The sequence below is a fragment of the Schistocerca nitens genome, chromosome 4, assembly GCF_023898315.1.
Source record: "Schistocerca nitens isolate TAMUIC-IGC-003100 chromosome 4, iqSchNite1.1, whole genome shotgun sequence".
Taxonomy (NCBI): domain Eukaryota; kingdom Metazoa; phylum Arthropoda; class Insecta; order Orthoptera; family Acrididae; genus Schistocerca; species Schistocerca nitens.
The window spans coordinates 63829473-63847648 of NC_064617.1; the positions used below are offsets into that span (position 1 = coordinate 63829473).

At 43.4% G+C, this 18176-nt stretch overlaps 1 protein-coding gene across 1 annotated transcript in view; it reads right to left on the reverse strand.

Moving 5' to 3' along the window:
• The window catches only part of LOC126251447 (uncharacterized), a 516817-nt gene that overhangs the window by 10227 nt on the left and 488414 nt on the right, over positions 1-18176 (reverse strand). The window contains exon 14 of the mRNA XM_049951875.1: positions 17945-18080. Within this exon, the coding sequence (XP_049807832.1) occupies positions 17945-18080 (136 nt within the window). The remainder of the gene's footprint in view (positions 1-17944; positions 18081-18176) is intronic.

Below are 18176 nucleotides of genomic sequence, written 5' to 3' on the forward strand. Positions count from 1 at the left end.
CATTAGGGAACGATTAACAAGAACAGGGGAAAGAAATACAGTAGAAGAAGAATGCGTAGCTTTGAGAGATGGAATAGTGAAGGCAGGAGAGGATCGGGTAAGTAAAAAGGCGAGGACTAGTAGGAATCCTTGGGTAAAAGGGGAGATACTGACTTTAATTGATGAAAGGACAAAATATAAAAATACATTTCATAAAGCAAGCGAAAAGGAGAAAAAAAGTTTCAAAAATGAGATCGACAGGAAGTGCAAAATGACTAAGCAGAGAGAGCTGGAGGACAAATGTAAGGCTGTAGCGGCACATATCACTAGGGGTACGATAGATACCACGTAGAGGAAAATTAAAGAAACCCTTGGAGAAAAGAGAACGACGTGTATGAATATCAAGAGCTCATATGGAAAACCAGTCCTAAACAAAGAAGGGAAGGAGTGTATAGAGGGGCTACACAAGTGCGATGTATCTGAGGACAGTATTACGGAACTGGAAGACGATGTAGATCAAGATGAGATGGGAGATGAGATACTGCGTGAAGAATCTGATAGAGCACTGAATGACCTAAGTCAAACAAAGTTCCTGAGAGTAGACATTCCATTAGAAAATCTGATAGCCTTGGGAGAGCCAGCCATGACAAAACTCTTCCATCTCGAGAGCAAGATGTACGAGACAGGCGAAATACCCTCAGACTTCAAGAAGAACATAATAATACCAATTCCAAAGAAAGCAGGTGTTGAAACAGGTGTGAAAATTACCAAACTATCGGTTTAATAAGTCACAGTTGCAAAATACTAACACATATTCTTTACCGACGAATGGAAAACTGGTAGAAGCCGATCTCGGGGAAGAGCAGTTTGGATCCGTAGAAATGTTGGAACACACGAGGCAATACCGACTCTACGACTTATGTAGAAAGATAGATTAAGAAAAGGCAAACCTATGTTTCTAGCATTTGTAGACTTAGAGAAAGCTTTTGACAATGTTGAATGGAATACGCTCTTTCAAATTCCGATGTTATAAGAGACGGGGGCGTGAAAGGGACGCAGTGATTGAGAAGGGAGTAAGGGTTGCAGCCTATCCTATATGTTGTTCAATCTGTATATAGGGCAAGCAGTAAAGGAAACAAAAGAAAAATTTGTAGTAGGAACTAAAATCCATGGAGAAGAAATAAAAAGCCTTGAGGTTTACCGACTACGTTGTAATTCTGTCAGAAAAGGACCTGGAAAAGCAGTTGAAAGGAATAGACAGTTTCTTGAAAGGAGGATATAAGATGAACATCAACAAGAGGTAAACGAATGTAATGGAATGCAGTCGAATTAAATAAGGTGATGCTGAGGGATTTAGATTAGGAAATCAGAGACTTAAAGTAGTAGATGAGTTTTACTATTTGGAGAGCAAAATAATTGATGATGGTCGAAGTAGTGAGGATATAAAACGTAGACTGGTAATGGCAAGGAAAGCGTTTCTGAAGAAGAAAAATTTGTTAACATCGTGTACAGATTCAACTGTCAGGAATCCTTTTCTGAAAGCATGTACGAGTATATGGAGTGTAGCCATATATAGAAGTGAAGCATGGATGATAAATAGTTTAGACAAGAAGAGAGTAGAAGCTTTCGAAATGTGGTGCTACAGAAGTATGCTGAAGATTAGATGGGTAGATAGCGTAACTAATGAGGAGGTACTGAATAGAATTGGGGGGAAGAGGAATTTGTGGCACAACCTGACTAAAAGAAGGAATCGATTGGTACGACAGATTTTGGGGCATCAAAGGATCACCAATTTAGTACTGGAGGGAAGCGTGGAGGGTAAAAATCGTACAGGGCGACCAAGAGATGAGTACACTAAGCAGATTCATCTGGATGCAGTAGTTACTCGGAGATGAAGAATCTTGCACAGGATAGAGTAGCATGGTGAGCTGCATCAAACCTGTCTCTGGACTGAAGAACAACAACGTGCCTGTTTTGTAGCACACATTTTCCTGAATAGTTTGAAGGATAAAACATTTATATTTGAGAGATTATAAGCTACATTATTTGTTATAAGCTACATTATTTGGTCTTAAGTGTACGAAGATGCTGGTGATGGTGATCAAAAGCTTTTCTTGAAGTTGAAAAACGTGCTCCATGTGGAGCTGAGACTATTGTGCAAAAGTTAGAATGTGTGGGATATGTACAGAAAAGACTTGGTGCCAGACCTAGAAGGCTGAGACAAGGTTTGTCAGGAGATAAATTTTGTGATGGGAAGGGAATAAAAGGGAGATGGTGACTGACGTATGTAGAAATTGACAGGCAACAGACATATTATGGTTTGGCAATAAGGAGATTTGAAAAATATGAAGCATGCAGTTTGGTCCTTATACTTCCACAAAATGTCCTCAGACAGTAACCCTAACCCCAACTTTTGCCCAAAAGGAAGTGAATCATGATGTGGCTATTAAAATGTCAATTGCAGGTGGTGAAGAATATCATCGCAGGTATTCTCTACCAACTGCTGTAATGAAAGCCATCAAACCTGTATTAAGGGACCTCGCGTATGAAAACTTATTGAAGAAATGTTTTCATGGCTGTACCCAAAACCCAAATGAAAGTCTGAATCCATGTGAATGGGAAAGATTGACAAAGACCATTTTTGTTGGAAGAAGTACACTTTCTATTGGTGTTTATGATGCATTTTGGTGTTTTAATGATGGCGTGCAAAGCAGGAAATATATTTTAGAGTGAACTACATGAAATCTTTGTATCCGATAGACAGAGAGCGTGTAGTGAAAGCAGACGAATCACTTTTGGAGGTGAATAAATGAAGAAGAGTGCATCACAGGAATATGAAAAGGAAGAAAACATATTTAGAAAATGAAAAAGCACCTTCTAATGGTACTGGACAATCCCAAAAGAATGCCAAATACTTACTGTATGTACTTAGGCACATGTAACACCCAAAATAAATATCCTATTAGTTTCAAACTTGGCATGCTTATTACACACATACCCCTTAATGCAAAACCCTATAATTTTTAAACCCATTAAAAACTGTGGTAGAAACTTAGATAATTAACTATAAAACTTGACTTTTTTGTAAACATGTAGTTTAAAATGTAACATCTCATTCAATTTTCATAAACTAAGTAAATTCTAGAGTTTCATACACCTGTAAGAAATGTTTGTATGCTGTCCAAAATTCATCGAAGGATCTCTCTTAGTCATGGAGAAAAGTGTACCTATATCAATAAATGCAACCAATAGTAACTGAAAAAAATGAAGAAATTTCACATGCAAAAACAATTTATTTTGTTATGTTTTTGAACTTCCACTGCTACGAGTGTGAATTCTGAATCCTAACCGGTCATGCTGATGAAGTTTTATGAATTTATTTGCGAAAGTATAGAGAGTGGAAATTCAAATGTCCTGTGGTGCCTCTCCTGCTCCAAGTCGACCCGTTTGACGTCCTACCCCCCTTAAGGAAACGTAACTCATCCACAAAGGGAGCGGCCCACAAGTCGTTAATCGATCGATTCTTGAATATTGTTCATCAGTTTGGGATCCTTACTCAGTAGCACTGATAGAAGAGATAGAGAAGATCCAACGAAGAGTGGCGCATTTCGTCACAGGATCGTTTAGTTGGCCAGAGAGTGTTACCGAGATGCAGACGAGGGAGACACTGTGCACCAGGAAGAGGTTTACTATGGAAATTTCGAGAGAGCACTTCCTCCCACATCATTTTACCATCTTAAAATGACTGTAATGGAACTCATTCATTAAATAGTAACCGCCTTGGTAGAAACTCTTGCTACATCCAACTCCGTTTCTTCTGAAACCGACGAATATAATAAAAATAAAATGTACAGAACGCAGAATTTCACGACCTGTATTTGCGTCCTTCACGATTTTCATATTTTGGGAACTGGGCTGTGGTGAAAGGCAAATTTCTCTGCCTAACGTTTCGTTTTCCAGTGCTGGAGACGTCATCCAAGACCATAACATCTTAGAAAGCAGTTACAATTTCAAACAAGACAAGGAAGCCGAAGCGTCTAAATGTATCAACGCAAGAGTTGCTTCGTGTCTCCTAAAATTGTGGAGTCGCCTCGACATGTTTAACGGAGCTTTTAATGCGGAAGAGATGGCGCTGTATACTTGATTTAGTTCTAAGGCACGCAGCTTGTCTAATTTTAATTCTCCTCCTTCCCTATTAAAGTTATTCGTAGTGCTCAGAGCCATTTGAACAACCTTTGAACGGTTCCTCGGTGTCTGACCGTTGTTTGCTACACCCGATTTATCCCTTTTGTGCAGACAACATGCTGTCGTATGCACGTACGAACGACAAAAACGACACCCTTCTCAAGGAACACAAGAGAAATTGTCGTCTGGAAAACAGTGAAAATCGGCAGTGGCATTGGCACCAGGGAACCGCCAAATTTATTTCTCCGATGCTATTGTTCAGGCGAGATCTAATCATTATTACATCAGGATGTGCAGAGAGGCCACAGAAATTGAAAAGCACAAGAACAGCTCTAACAGAAAAGAAAAACTAAACTAGGGTTGTGGACGTTAGTGCTATATCAAGCAAACGCCGCCAAATCTTCCCCACTATAAGCTACATAACATATGTCGGTGCGACTCTGCGATATACGCACGGATCCGATGACAACACAACCGATCATTGCATGGACATCTGTAAATAATTCTGGTTGTTGAGTTATTCGACACTGACGATGGAATCATTATTGGAAGCCGAAACATTAGGCAGTTAAACATGCCTCGAGCCACGGCACCGTGCACAAGAAACAAATATAACCAAGAGGTACTATCATACCCAAAAGTAACCAAACGACATGAATTACTTTTCACTTGACTTGAATTCAGCTCCCATAACGTAACTGTTTTACGAGTCCTCTAATCTCTTTGCACTACAGTCGTTCGACTAGAACACTGCTCTTTAAGGTAATCAGTCGAGATGTAAATCAACATCACAATATTGCAAATAATAGGAAATGCTTCATTAGGGATGAGACAGCCCATAACGTTCGTAGACTTAATCTTACTACTGTAAGTCACATTTCAAAATCACTACAACACTCATTATATTTTTGAGTTAACCAACGCCGTCACGTAAGTGCTTCCAGCAACCTTTAGGCAAAATTAAATATATGGACAAGAAATTTCGAGTCAGTATCTGGACTTCTAAAATTCTATGAGATTTCGAAGTATTTTTACACTTTAAAAGGTTTTCCCACACCTGTGAAATGTCGTTCCTGATACGAGTGGATAGGCATAAACTGGATTTTGAATTAAGCCGTTAAAAGAAACGAGATTAACAGCGGCAAGTGCTCTAAGTAAACCTCAAAATTAACATAGTATCACGAGAAATTTCTCTGTAGTAATGACTGAGCAATTATTTATGCGTATTTTACAACTTTAAACGACATGGCGGACTATTTTGTTCTGTATCTGTATTGAAACCAAGCACCTACAGGCACTGAAACTACGCAAAGCTTTCTGACCGAGTTTCGATTACAGTAACGTTCGTCATCGGTAACCGAGCGTAAAGTTTTTACCAATATCAGTTAAAAAATCTGAACTTCAAAACTTCGTGCACTACCTCGAATCACGTCAACACCATTATTTCCTCATTAACTAACTGCGAGAAACATTTAATATAATTTAATGAAGCAGAGTTTGCACACGCTCAAAACGATGTGCCATGATGTAAAGATTTGTGACGCAGACTCAAACCTAGCACGTAATCCGTCCGTTAACTGAGTAAAATCACATTCTGGGAATTCTGTCCTTATTCTCAAGAGACATACTTAGGAAAAATACGAATATTCTGTATGGTGATCATCGACTTATTCCAGTTATTACAGGTCCTTTATTCGAAAAATTGTGAAAAAAAGAGACAGAGAAGCACCTATAAAGTAATATGTAATAGTCAGTGAAATTGGGCATACCCCATCAGTGATCTGATGATTATTGGAAACTCCTCTCTGGCTTAGCCAGTACTCCATTACAAACTTGAGGGTTTCATAGTAATCTGTTACTTAGATTCTTTGCTCTCTTTATCTAGTACAATAGAGTAGCAGAAAACGGCTGACTTTAAATACACTGTTCCAGAGGGATTTGAGCCCATGGCTGCAGGTTTAGTTACACTCAGTTACTGCGGAATCAATAACGCGTTCATTCTCTCAATAGTGTAGTACATACTAAGGCAGAGAGAATCAATTTAATTATTTATTTTATGTTTAGTTTAACACATTGCAACGCATTTCAGACATGTTTTGCTCATCACCAGGGGCTTATGTATACAGAAAACTTTTATCTAAATCATCTTAATTTTACTTAACATATAACTGTGTCGTTCGCTGCTGGAGTGGCTGTTGGAATATTTTAAGAGAGGGATGTTAGCGGCTCGCCAGGAATCAACGTTCAGTTGTGTCCTCTACTGACGTGGAGCTTTGTGTCGCAGTGACTGACATCAGAGCCTGTTTCAGAAACCGATAGTTTGGCGGCCTTTTTTGTGGTGCGGTACTGGTACTGTGTGATGCATTTCAATATGGTTAACAGTCAAGCGTTGATTTATAGCAGCGCTTTGGCATGAAAGTTAATGCAACAACAAGTTTTGAAATTAGTTTTACTCAACCTACACTCCTGGAAATTGAAATAAGAACACCGTGAATTCATTGTCCCAGGAAGGGGAAACTTTATTGACACATTCCTGGGGTCAGATACATCACATGATCACACTGACAGAACCACAGGCACATAGACACAGGCAACAGAGCATGCACAATGTCGGCACTAGTACAGTGTATATCCACCTTTCGCAGCAATGCAGGCTGCTATTCTCCCATGGAGACGATCGTAGAGATGCTGGATGTAGTCCTGTGGAACGGCTTGCCATGCCATTTCCACCTGGCGCCTCAGTTGGACCAGCGTTCGTGCTGGACGTGCAGACCGCGTGAGACGACGCTTCATCCAGTCCCAAACATGCTCAATGGGGGACAGATCCGGAGATCTTGCTGGCCAGGGTAGTTGACTTACACATTCTAGAGCACGTTGGGTGGCACGGGATACATGCGGACGTGCATTGTCCTGTTGGAACAGCACGTTCCCTTACCGGTCTAGGAATGGTAGAACGATGGGTTCGATGACGTTTTGGATGTACCGTGCACTATTCAGTGTCCCCTCGACGATCACCAGTGGTGTACGGCCAGTGTAGGAGATCGCTCCCCACACCATGATGCCGGGTGTTGGCCCTGTGTGCCTCGGTCGTATGCAGTCCTGATTGTGGCGCTCACCTGCACGGCGCCAAACACGCATACGACCATCATTGGCACCAAGGCAGAAGCGACTCTCATCGCTGAAGACGACACGTCTCCATTCGTCCCTCCATTCACGCCTGTCGCGACACCACTGGAGGCGGGCTGCACGATGTTGGGGCGTGAGCGGAAGACGGCCTAACGGTGTGCGGGACCGTAGCCCAGCTTCATGGAGACGGTTGCGAATGGTCCTCGCCGATACCCCAGGAGCAACAGTGTCCCTAATTTGCTGGGAAGTGGCGGTGCGGTCCCCTACGGCACTGCGTAGGATCCTACGGTCTTGGCGTGCATCCGTGCGCCGCTGCGGTCCGGTCCCAGGTCGACGGGCACGTGCACCTTCCGCCGACCACTGGCAACAACATCGATGTACTGTGGAGACCTCACGCCCCACGTATTGAGCAATTCGGCGGTACGTCCACCCGGCCTCCCGCATGCCCACTATACGCCCTCGCTCAAAGTCCATCAACTGCACATACGGTTCACGTCCACGCTGTCGCGGCATGCTACCAGTGTTAAAGACTGCGATGGAGCTCCGTATGCCACGGCAAACTGGCTGACACTGACGGCGGCGGTGCACAAATGCTGCGCAGCTAGCGCCATTCGACGGCCAACACCGCGGTTCCTGGTGTGTCCGCTGTGCCGTGCGTGTGATCATTGCTTGTACAGCCCTCTCGCAGTGTCCGGAGCAAGTATGGTGGGTCTGACACACCGGTGTCAATGTGTTCTTTTTTCCATTTCCAGGAGTGTATTTCCTGTACTGGACTTTCAGCGAATTCTTGAAGGATGCGTTACACCTATGACACATTGCACATAAACAGTGACTTGCGACAAGTGCAGCAGTAAACAGTGCCCATTGTACTTATGTTGGTTGATTTTTGTACAATCTTGAAACTGAAAATAAATACATAAATAAATAAATATTCTTGAGACAATATTCAATACCCACTAGACAAATAAATCAAACACTTCTTGGAAAAAGGTTTTTTTCCATTGTTTTTATTCTTCCGTATTGTGGCCTCTGCCGAAACGTGAGTTCTCCTGAGGCACCATGACTTGTCAAAACAAAAATTTTTGTGCCAAATTAATTAAAATGATGCACACTTTGTAGCAACTCTCTTACCTGAAGTAGGCACATCAAAAATTACCATCTTCTTTACGGTAAAGTGTGAAGTAAAAAATAGTGAACCAAAGCTTTGTATTTCGTAATCTTTTTCAGATTATTGTAGTCGTACATTGTATACTGTATACACTCATCGATACTAGCATTTTTGCTCGAAGTTACAAAATATGCAAAGTGGCTTTGTGCTCTAGCGATTGTCACATGATATGCCTCACACGTACCATTGCCAACACCATCTCGAAATTTTGTCAGACTTTCGTTAGCAGCTATTAATTTCTCACACTATCCGGCACACGCTATAACCAAAAGAAGTAGATTTGGTAAATCCTAACACAATACGTACTGTGTCTCTTCCAGTGCGCCGGCCGGTGCGGTTCTAGGCGCTACAGTCAGGAACCGCGACCGCTGCGGTCGCAGGTTCGAATCCTGCCTCGGGCATGGATGTGTGTGATGTCCTTAGGTTAGTTCTAGGGGACTGATTACCTCAGCAGTTAAGTCCCATAGTACTCAGAGCAATTTCAACCATTTTCCTTCCAGTGCGCTAATGTTGTCCATAACTCCTCTCATGGAATTCAATGTCAGACGGACGCTCAGCATTTCCGTCAAAGGCGCAATACGCCGCTTTTACTCGGTATATCATTTCTTTTTCATGGGACATCACAGACCACATCATACCGTTTCGCAAGTGTACTTTGCGCGGCTGGTAGAACGGCACATTGGTTAAGGTGACCAGTTTGTAGTCTGCAGTTAGAGGGATTGGATTCCTGTCTCTATGAATTTTAATTCGTGGTAAGAGTTATTAATTTAGGAGGATAATGAGAATAATTAAGTATTCTTTATTTTAAAGCATTCAGAAGTGTGTAACTGAGGATGGAGGGGACTGAGACGCTCGACTTCACGTCTACATCGCCAGTATTGCTCCACTTTTTCGCTTTGTGTATCACGATTTCAGTGTGGTATTTGCTTTGTGCTTTCGTCGTTATTGGCGTCTTGTTTGCATGTATATAAAGAGAACACAAATTAATATAATGCTTTTTTCTTGAAGTAAAAAAGTAATCAGAATGAGATTTTCACTCTGCAGCGGAGTGTGCGCTGATATGAAACTTCCTGGCAGATTAAAACTGTGTGCCCGACCGAGAATCGAACTCGGGACCTTTGCCTTTCGCGGGCAAGTGCTCTACCATCTGAGCTACCGAAGCACGACTCACGCCCGGTACTCACAGCCTTACTTCTGCCAGTACCTCGTCTCCTACCTAAAGTAATACTTTATCTTTGATGCCTTCATCGGTATTGAAGTCATGCTCTTGTGTAAAACAAATTGCATGTTTGCCTGAGTATTTTTTGATCACTGGTTGTAAAATAATTCAACATCAAGAGCCTATTGAACGAGTGAAAAGACTAAAACAGGTAGCTTATTCTTTGTGTATAGCCTGCTCCTCTTTTTGATTCTAACAACAACAAAACTCAGTGCCGTGTCCAGTCTCCGTCCTCCTCTACAACTGCATTAACCCGTCGCGGAATAGAATGAATCTGTTATTCCGTGACAACTCTCGCCATGAGTTATGAACAGCTTTCGACAGCGATGGCTTGGTTGTCGGTGCTGGTCTTCTACACCATCTCTGCCCACACCTGCTCTATGGGACTATGGTGGGTGCCATGGGAGGCCAGTCCAACAGCTTCACCCAGAGATGTATCGTAGATTTGACGCATCCTAGGGCACGGCGCTGATGCAGTATCCATCCTCATAAAGCGCAGGAATGCGATCTTTATCAAATTCCTTGGGCTGTGACATTTTGCATGTAAGATCCTACTGAGAAGGCAGATGCAAACGAAGTGCGATATGAGGCGGAGAGCACATCCTTCTCCTCTGAAGTCAAATTCTTTCCCGATTAGACGGTTAGGAAAAACATTTGATAAATTAGTTCTCTGTGGGTATTTTGCCTCTAAATATTACACGTAGTAATAATAACGAGGCTCTTATATTCACTTTGTGACGCACAGCATCCTTCTCCTAGTTGTATTAAGTCACCTGTGTTACCCCACACATCACACCACAGAAGTCTTTCAAATGGCTCTGAGCACTATGGGACTTAACTGCTGTGGTCATCAGTCCCCTGGAACTACTTAAACCTAACTAACCTAAGGACACCACACACATCCATGCCCGAGGCAGGATTCGAACCTGCGAACGTAGCGGTCACGCGGTTCCAGACTGTAGCGCCTAGAACGGCACAGCCACAAAGGCCGGCCCCACAGAAGTCTGTAACTGCGCTTCATGCAATTGGTACGATAGCGGAGTAGGGAAAGTGATGAGTTTGTAGGCCTACTCCTGTGCTATCGAGTTCGAATACTGCAGCTTCTACAGAACTTAGCTCGTCGTAAACAGAGAATTGTTAGTTTAGGAGGGTAAAGTAAACTGTGACGTCCAACATACAGTGTCGTAAACATTTGTGTATAATTTGTGTATATGGCATCCAGTACTCGTTGGAGGAAGGCAAGGGCAAACCGTCTCTCGCGGTTTCCCTGTTGTGAACGGATCTCAGCTGGTGGATGAACACAACCTTTGGGGTGTTAATCATTTCGTATTTTTAACAGTACGATACTCTCTGATGGTAAACTAGTTTTAAACCCATGATATCCGCAGCTACAGGAACACAACGCAACAGGAACTCTCAGGAAAACTATAATGCAATGCTATCAGACGAAAGAATCGATCTGACTCAGACTGTGCAGACTTTGTTTTAAGCCTTGTTTACCTGGACAAGAAGGAATTGTTATTCGGTAAATTTGTGAATGTTGCTGCTTAAGATGTTTTACGATTCCTACGCCTACGACAAAGTTAAAATAAATTTTCTTAAGAGGACTGAATAGCGGTTTGTGTAGTGATTATTGGCCGCATTTTTGTCGCATTTCGCTCCTTAGAAGCGAAAAAGCTTATTGACGAAAATACTAATCTCCCAGAAGGAAAGGAGGAACGAAGTGAAAACTCCCATGTTGGGAGGTCATGTGACTTTTGTTTCAGTGATTATGAAATCGAGTTGGCAGTAAGAGCACACTGTTCGTGTCAGTGTGACGTTGCAGAACATGGGGCCCGAAATTATGCACAGCTAGTTTAGGTCAGAAATATGCAGAACTGGAAGTCATGGCACTATTAAATTTAGCAGTTCGTATGCATTTTTGCTCATGCAATTACTATTGTAGAAAATAGAACCGAATAAGTCAGTTGGGTATTTTCCGATGATCAGTTACTTGTAACTGGTGTTCCACAGAGTTAGAAGTTCTGATTGCCAGCTAAGTGTAAGGCATCGTACGTGAGTTTCGTGAAGTTGGAATATTGTTCTATATTGCTGAAGGGGATACTACACTTCGAGTAATTCCGCGAAAATGTTAACTTGAACAACGCAGAACGAATTTATTGCAACGGAAAGCAGCTGATCTTCTGCAATTTTTTCTTCCTTGTTCTACTTGAAATAGGTGACGTCGACTAAATCATCTGAAGAGAACGACTGCAACATTTCACAGAAGACATTAACATCCTCTGGCTTTGAAAGTGATGTTTACCGTCAGTTTTACCATTTTGCAAGCGTCTTTGCTAAGCGTAGGTAAATGAAGTAATGCAACTCAATTTCAGTTATGAAATAACATATTAGTCAGTTGATTTAGTTTTAATGTAATCTACAAATAATTAAAAGAAGTGCCCGATATTAACTTGATAAGTATTCCCTAGACATGGAAAGAACTAAATAAGTGCGTATTGAGGATCATTTGCCACAGAACGCCGCAACTATTAGCTGCGGATACATACTTACCTGTTTTTGGACAACTGCCTCTAAAATTACCAAGGATCATTAAATGCGTCCTCCAAGCACGCAGCAGAATGCAAAGGTAATAGCGATGATGGTAGTAATAATCTAAATAGTTCGTAACTTAATACTCTAGGATGGTATTTATAGATCTAAGAAATAACTTGGAATAGTGAAAATTCCTAAACGGCTACAAACCGAGGCTGTGATGGCTAAAAGCTTCTTTACATCCTGCTGGCATGAGAGTAGCATAATTTCCGTTCCAGAACGTTGCTGATAACTGTCTAGTTAATGGAGAACTGAATTTTTCCACCGTATCTAATTTGTAACATAAGCGCGTCATACGTCAGTCATGAACGTAGCATATGTGGGATTCGGTGGGTGCTGGATTGACTGCAATATCTTAATGACGAGGTATGGGTTTGATTCCAACTTCCACCTTGTATTTTCAACGGACAGGAACAAGTCTCATTCACCTCGAAAAATACTAAGTGGAAAACGTCAGGTTGTATTGCAGTTCAGTATCCGCATTATAAATATCATATTCGTCCTTTACCAACAGGAGTACAGCCAGCTTAGGTTGTGCCACAGCAGAGGCGGAAGTCGCGGCATACAGAGAGACTGTCACCAGTGAGCTTCCTTACACCAGAAATTTTATTTTATTTAACGAGTCAATGTCATTTAGGGTCACAGGGATCTTATTTTGTTTGAACTTGAGTCGTTGACAAATTAGGTGCTGCGCTAGGATACGAATTCGGACCTCTTCTTTCGCGGTATCTGACCCACACGACACGATTTAGTTCTATCATTTCGTCGTTTTCCGCAGGACTGCAAACTGCTCTACGTCTCCACGAAAGGCACATATGTGGGTTCGAAACGTAATCCAGCGCAAAAATATCCATGACTTCATTTCAAGATCTAACATATATACATGGCTTCATTTTAAGCCCTGACGTAAGTCCTACTAGAGATAAATAATTTTCAGTTCTAATGTATCTTTATCTGTCGTCAACATTAACAATACGTTTCGTCATTTCTAGTTAAACACCCACTAGTGGTGAGCAAATACTTCTTGGATAATAATTAAAGGTGATAGCTTTTTCCACGTTCGATACTTGGTCACGCAAAAAACAAAAAAAAAAGAAATTGTACGTTCCTTACAAATTCAAAGACCTCTATGCTAGTGAAAAATTCGATATTTATTATATGAGTTTAATTAATTAATAATCTGATTACGTGCTGGGTTGGAATCTGCCTCAAAACATTGTATATCATGGCACTTCGTTTTAAACATATGCAAACTTGCGACTGCAGCCTTTCTCCGCGTATTCCGCTGATGTACACATTATCTTCGCCAGAAGATGATGGGTACGAAACTCATCGAAACGTTGCGACCAGACGACGCCACCACTCGGTTGATAACTCGAGAAGAATTCACCAAGTGCAAACTTCGTTACTTGAAATTATATAAACGTTTTTCATGGTTAGTTAACAGGGCGATAAGGATGTTGACAGGATTCCAAGGGCAACGCCAAAATTTTCAAGTTTACATTTGTTAACTGATACTGATGGAAACTTCGATATTTCACGACTTTTTACGCCCATTCACCAGTGACGAACGTATCTGTGATCTCCGTCAGGCACGAAAGCTTTGCTTAATTCCAATGACTATAGGTGCTTGGTTTCAATCGACATCGAAAACAAAATATCATAATTTCCTTTAAAGTTAAAAAATATGAACAAATAATTTCTCAGTCATGAGTACAGGGAAATTATTGGTGATAGAATGTTAATTTTGAAGCTTTCTTAGAGCTTGCAGAATGAGATTTTCACTCCGCAGCGGAGTGTGCGCTGATATAAAACTTCCTGGCAGATTAAAACTGTGTGCCCGACCGAGAGTCGAACTCGGGACCTTTGCCTCTCGCGGGCAAGTGCTCTACCAGAGCTTTTCTTAGAGCTGTTAATCAGGCTGCCTCTAACTGGATAGTTCAACGTCGAGTTTATGACCAATCACACTTATCAGGAACGACGTTACACACGTGTGGGAATACCTTTTCAAGAGCGTAAATACTTTGAACTGTGATAGAACTTGAGAATTTCGGATAGTGTCTCAAAATCTCTTGTTCACGAAAATAGCCAGTTGGTACTACAAATTGCTGGAAGGACTTATGTGACAGAGTTAGCTAACTTAAATTACATTAAGTACTGTCTCAGCTGTTATGATACGTTTTCTAGTATTTGCAATGTTGTTGAGTTGATTTACATCTGGACTGATTACCTTAAAGTAGAGTGTGGTATCTACACTCCTGGAAATGGAAAAAAGAACACATTGACACCGGTGTGTCAGACCCACCATACTTGCTCCGGACACTGCGAGAGGGCTGTACAAGCAATGATCACACGCACGGCACAGCGGACACACCAGGAACCACGGTGTTGGCCGTCGAATGGCGCTAGCTGCGCAGCATTTGTGCACCGCCGCCGTCAGTGTCAGCCAGTTTACCGTGGCATACGGAGCTCCATCGAAGTCTTTAACACTGGTAGCATGCCGCGACAGCGTGGACGTGAACCGTATGTGCAGCTGACGGACTTTGAGCGAGGGCGTATAGTGGGCATGCAGGAGGCCGGGTGGACGTACCGCCGAATTGCTCAACACGTGGGGCGTGAGGTCTCCACAGTACATCGATGTTGTAGCCAGTGGTCGGCGGAAGGTGCACGTGCCCGTCGACCTGGGACCGGACCGCAGCGACGCACGGATGCACGCCAAGACCGTAGGATCCTACGCAGTGCCGTAGGGGACCGCACCGCCACTTCCCAGCAAATTAGGGACACTGTTGCTCCTGTGGTATCGGCGAGGACCATTCGCAACCGTCTCCATGAAGCTGGGCTACGGTCCCGCACACCGTTAGGCCGTCTTCCGCTCACGCCCCAACATCGTGCAGCCCGCCTCCAGTGGTGTCGCGACAGGCGTGAATGGAGGGACGAATGGAGACGTGTCGTCTTCAGCGATGAGAGTCGCTTCTGCCTTGGTGCCAATGATGGTCGTATGCGTGTTTGGCGCCGTGCAGGTGAGCGCCACAATCAGGACTGCATACGACCGAGGCACACGGGGCCAACACCCGGCATCATGGTGTGGGGAGCGATCTCCTACACTGGCCGTACACCACTGGTGATCGTCGAGGGGACACTGAATAGTGCACGGTACATCCAAACCGTCATCGAACCCATCGTTCTACCATTCCTAGACCGGCAAGGGAACTTGCTGTTCCAACAGGACAATGCACGTCCGCATGTATCCCGTGCCACCCAACGTGCTCTAGAAGGTGTAAGTCAACTACCCTGGCCAGCAAGATCTCCGGATCTGTCCCCCATTGAGCATGTTTGGGACTGGATGAAGCGTCGTCTCACGCGGTCTGCACGTCCAGCACGAACGCTGGTCCAACTGAGGCGCCAGGTGGAAATGGCATGGCAAGCCGTTCCACAGGACTACATCCAGCATCTCTACGATCGTCTCCATGGGAGAATAGCAGCCTGCATTGCTGCGAAAGGTGGATATACACTGTACTAGTGCCGACATTGTGCATGCTCTGTTGCCTGTGTCTATGTGCCTGTGGTTCTGTCAGTGTGATCATGTGATGTATCTGACCCCAGGAATGTGTCAATAAAGTTTCCCCTTCCTGGGACAATGAATTCACGGTGTTCTTATTTCAATTTCCAGGAGTGTATTTTGTGTACTCAAACGACTGGACTGTGAAGAGATTAGAGGACTTGCAATACACTTATGTTACGTGGGCTACGTGCAAATCAGGCGAAACGCAATTTAGGTCGTTCGGATACCTTTTGGTACGGTAGTACATATGACTCAATGGCCATATTGACGTCAACTCTTGATTCTGTGAAAGAAAGCGCTTCATTCACATAGCATCTCATTGTGTGACGCACCCACCAGAATGATGTTGCCGCAGTGTTAGAATAGTCTTTGCGTGTAGTAGTGGGACGGATTCTACGCTAAAAACCAAGACTACTGGTATATACGAGGTCACTTCTGGTATATTATATACATGATACACAAATTGTGTCATCGAAGCCTGTAGATAGGACACAGGGGGAAATGGTTCTGGGTACAGAGGTTTGCACTAGAAGTTCCACTGCTGCCTGAACGACAGCAGCGACCACCTCCCTCCTGCCCCCCTCCTCCTCCCACATACACGCGGGGTGAACTAGAGCTGCGCCCCGTGAGCTGAGGCGCCACTGGCGTCACAGATCTCTTGTTCAAGACGACGCCCAACCACAGCTCTCCCCGGCTAGCAGCAGCCCTGTATCATCGTGTTAGGAGCTGCAACCTTCCCTGCACGTGTAAAGCGAGAGAACTGGTCACAGTTCTGTGGATTGCAAGCCCGGTGTGAACCGTCTAGGTGTTAGTCCTGCGGTCGCCCAATGACTGGTAAAAGGATTTTGACCAGGATTCGTTGTACTAAGGTATATTACAATACTTCTAACAGTGATCGTGTTCTCCCATTATTGTCAGCTCAGTGACGCCTGTGTTGTCGACTTGGCTTCTTTCTTTCATCTGCAGTGCTATCTCTGTTTTGTTCTCTTTTCGTTTTTTATGGTGGGAAGTTTAACGGAACAACGTACAGCTGCCAAATTTTGTTTTCTACTCGATAAAAATGCTGCTGAAACGGTTTTAATGTTGAAAACGTCTTACCAAAATGACGCAATGGGAAAAACTCAAATGTTCGAATGGTTTGCTCGATTTAAAAATGGCGGCATCTCGATTGATGCAATCCCCGTTCTGGACGTCTATCAACTGCCCCAGTCGGCAAAGAAAATATTAAGTTCGAGAGTTTGTGCTCCGTCGACAGACAATTTATCAGCTTTCATAGATTAGTGGGTTATCCTGGATCAGCGACCAGGGAACTTTAACGGAAGATTTAGGCAGACAGGGCATTGGTTCTTTCACCGTTACAACCATCTGAACACACAGCCATCCCTCTTAGTCAGTATTTGGCTAAAAACGGCATGGTTTCGCTGTCCCATGCACATTTCTCGCCTGTCTTTGCTCCGTGCGACTTTTTCCTATTTCCACTCATGAAAAGGGACATAAAAGAACACAGAGACGAGAACAAAGATGAAGAAGAAACCGAGTGAGGAGCCATCAGTCATTCATAAAGATGACTATAAAAAGTGTTTCGAACAGTGGAAGCACCGGTGGGAGAAATGTGTTAGTTTAATGGAGAGTATTTTGCAGGGAATAAGGTTGTTTTGTAAAAAATAATTTTTTGGTACCCCACAGAGGTGTAAGTCAGCTGTTAAACTAATTAGCTGAGTCAGGAAGATTGTGTTTCAGAACTGTTAAACAAAAACATAACTTGACGGAATTTCCATACAGTGTAAGATTTTAGCTGTTCTGTAGCTGCCCAGCCATCGACTTGTTATTCTTAAAAAAAAAAAAAAAAAAAAGGATCAAATGGCTCTGAGCATCAGTCCCCTAGAACTACTAAAACCTAACTAACCTAAGGACATCACACACATCCATGTCCGAGGCAGGATTCGAACCTGCGACCTTAGTGGTCGCGCGGTTCCAGACCGTAGCGCCTAGAACCCCTCGGCCACCCCGGCCGGCTGTTATTCTTCCCTCGGTCGTTATCTTCACTAGCAATGTTGTTGGTTCCCCGATATCTTCTTACACACCGTACTCGCTGCTAGCTGTCACGTACCTGCAGCGGCGTACAGGGTGGGCAGCCAGTCGGTGACGTGCATCAGCTGGTTGGACACCCTGGGCGTGTTCTGCAGCAGCGGGTTCCAAACTGCGGCCACGCCCCGCACGCCACCCTCCCAGAGGGTGCCCTTCATCTGGAACACATAATCTCCTTCGTACTGGTGTCTGGGAGCTGTATCCGACAGTAACGGAAGTAGTGTCATCGACGTACCTTGAAACTTGAAATATTA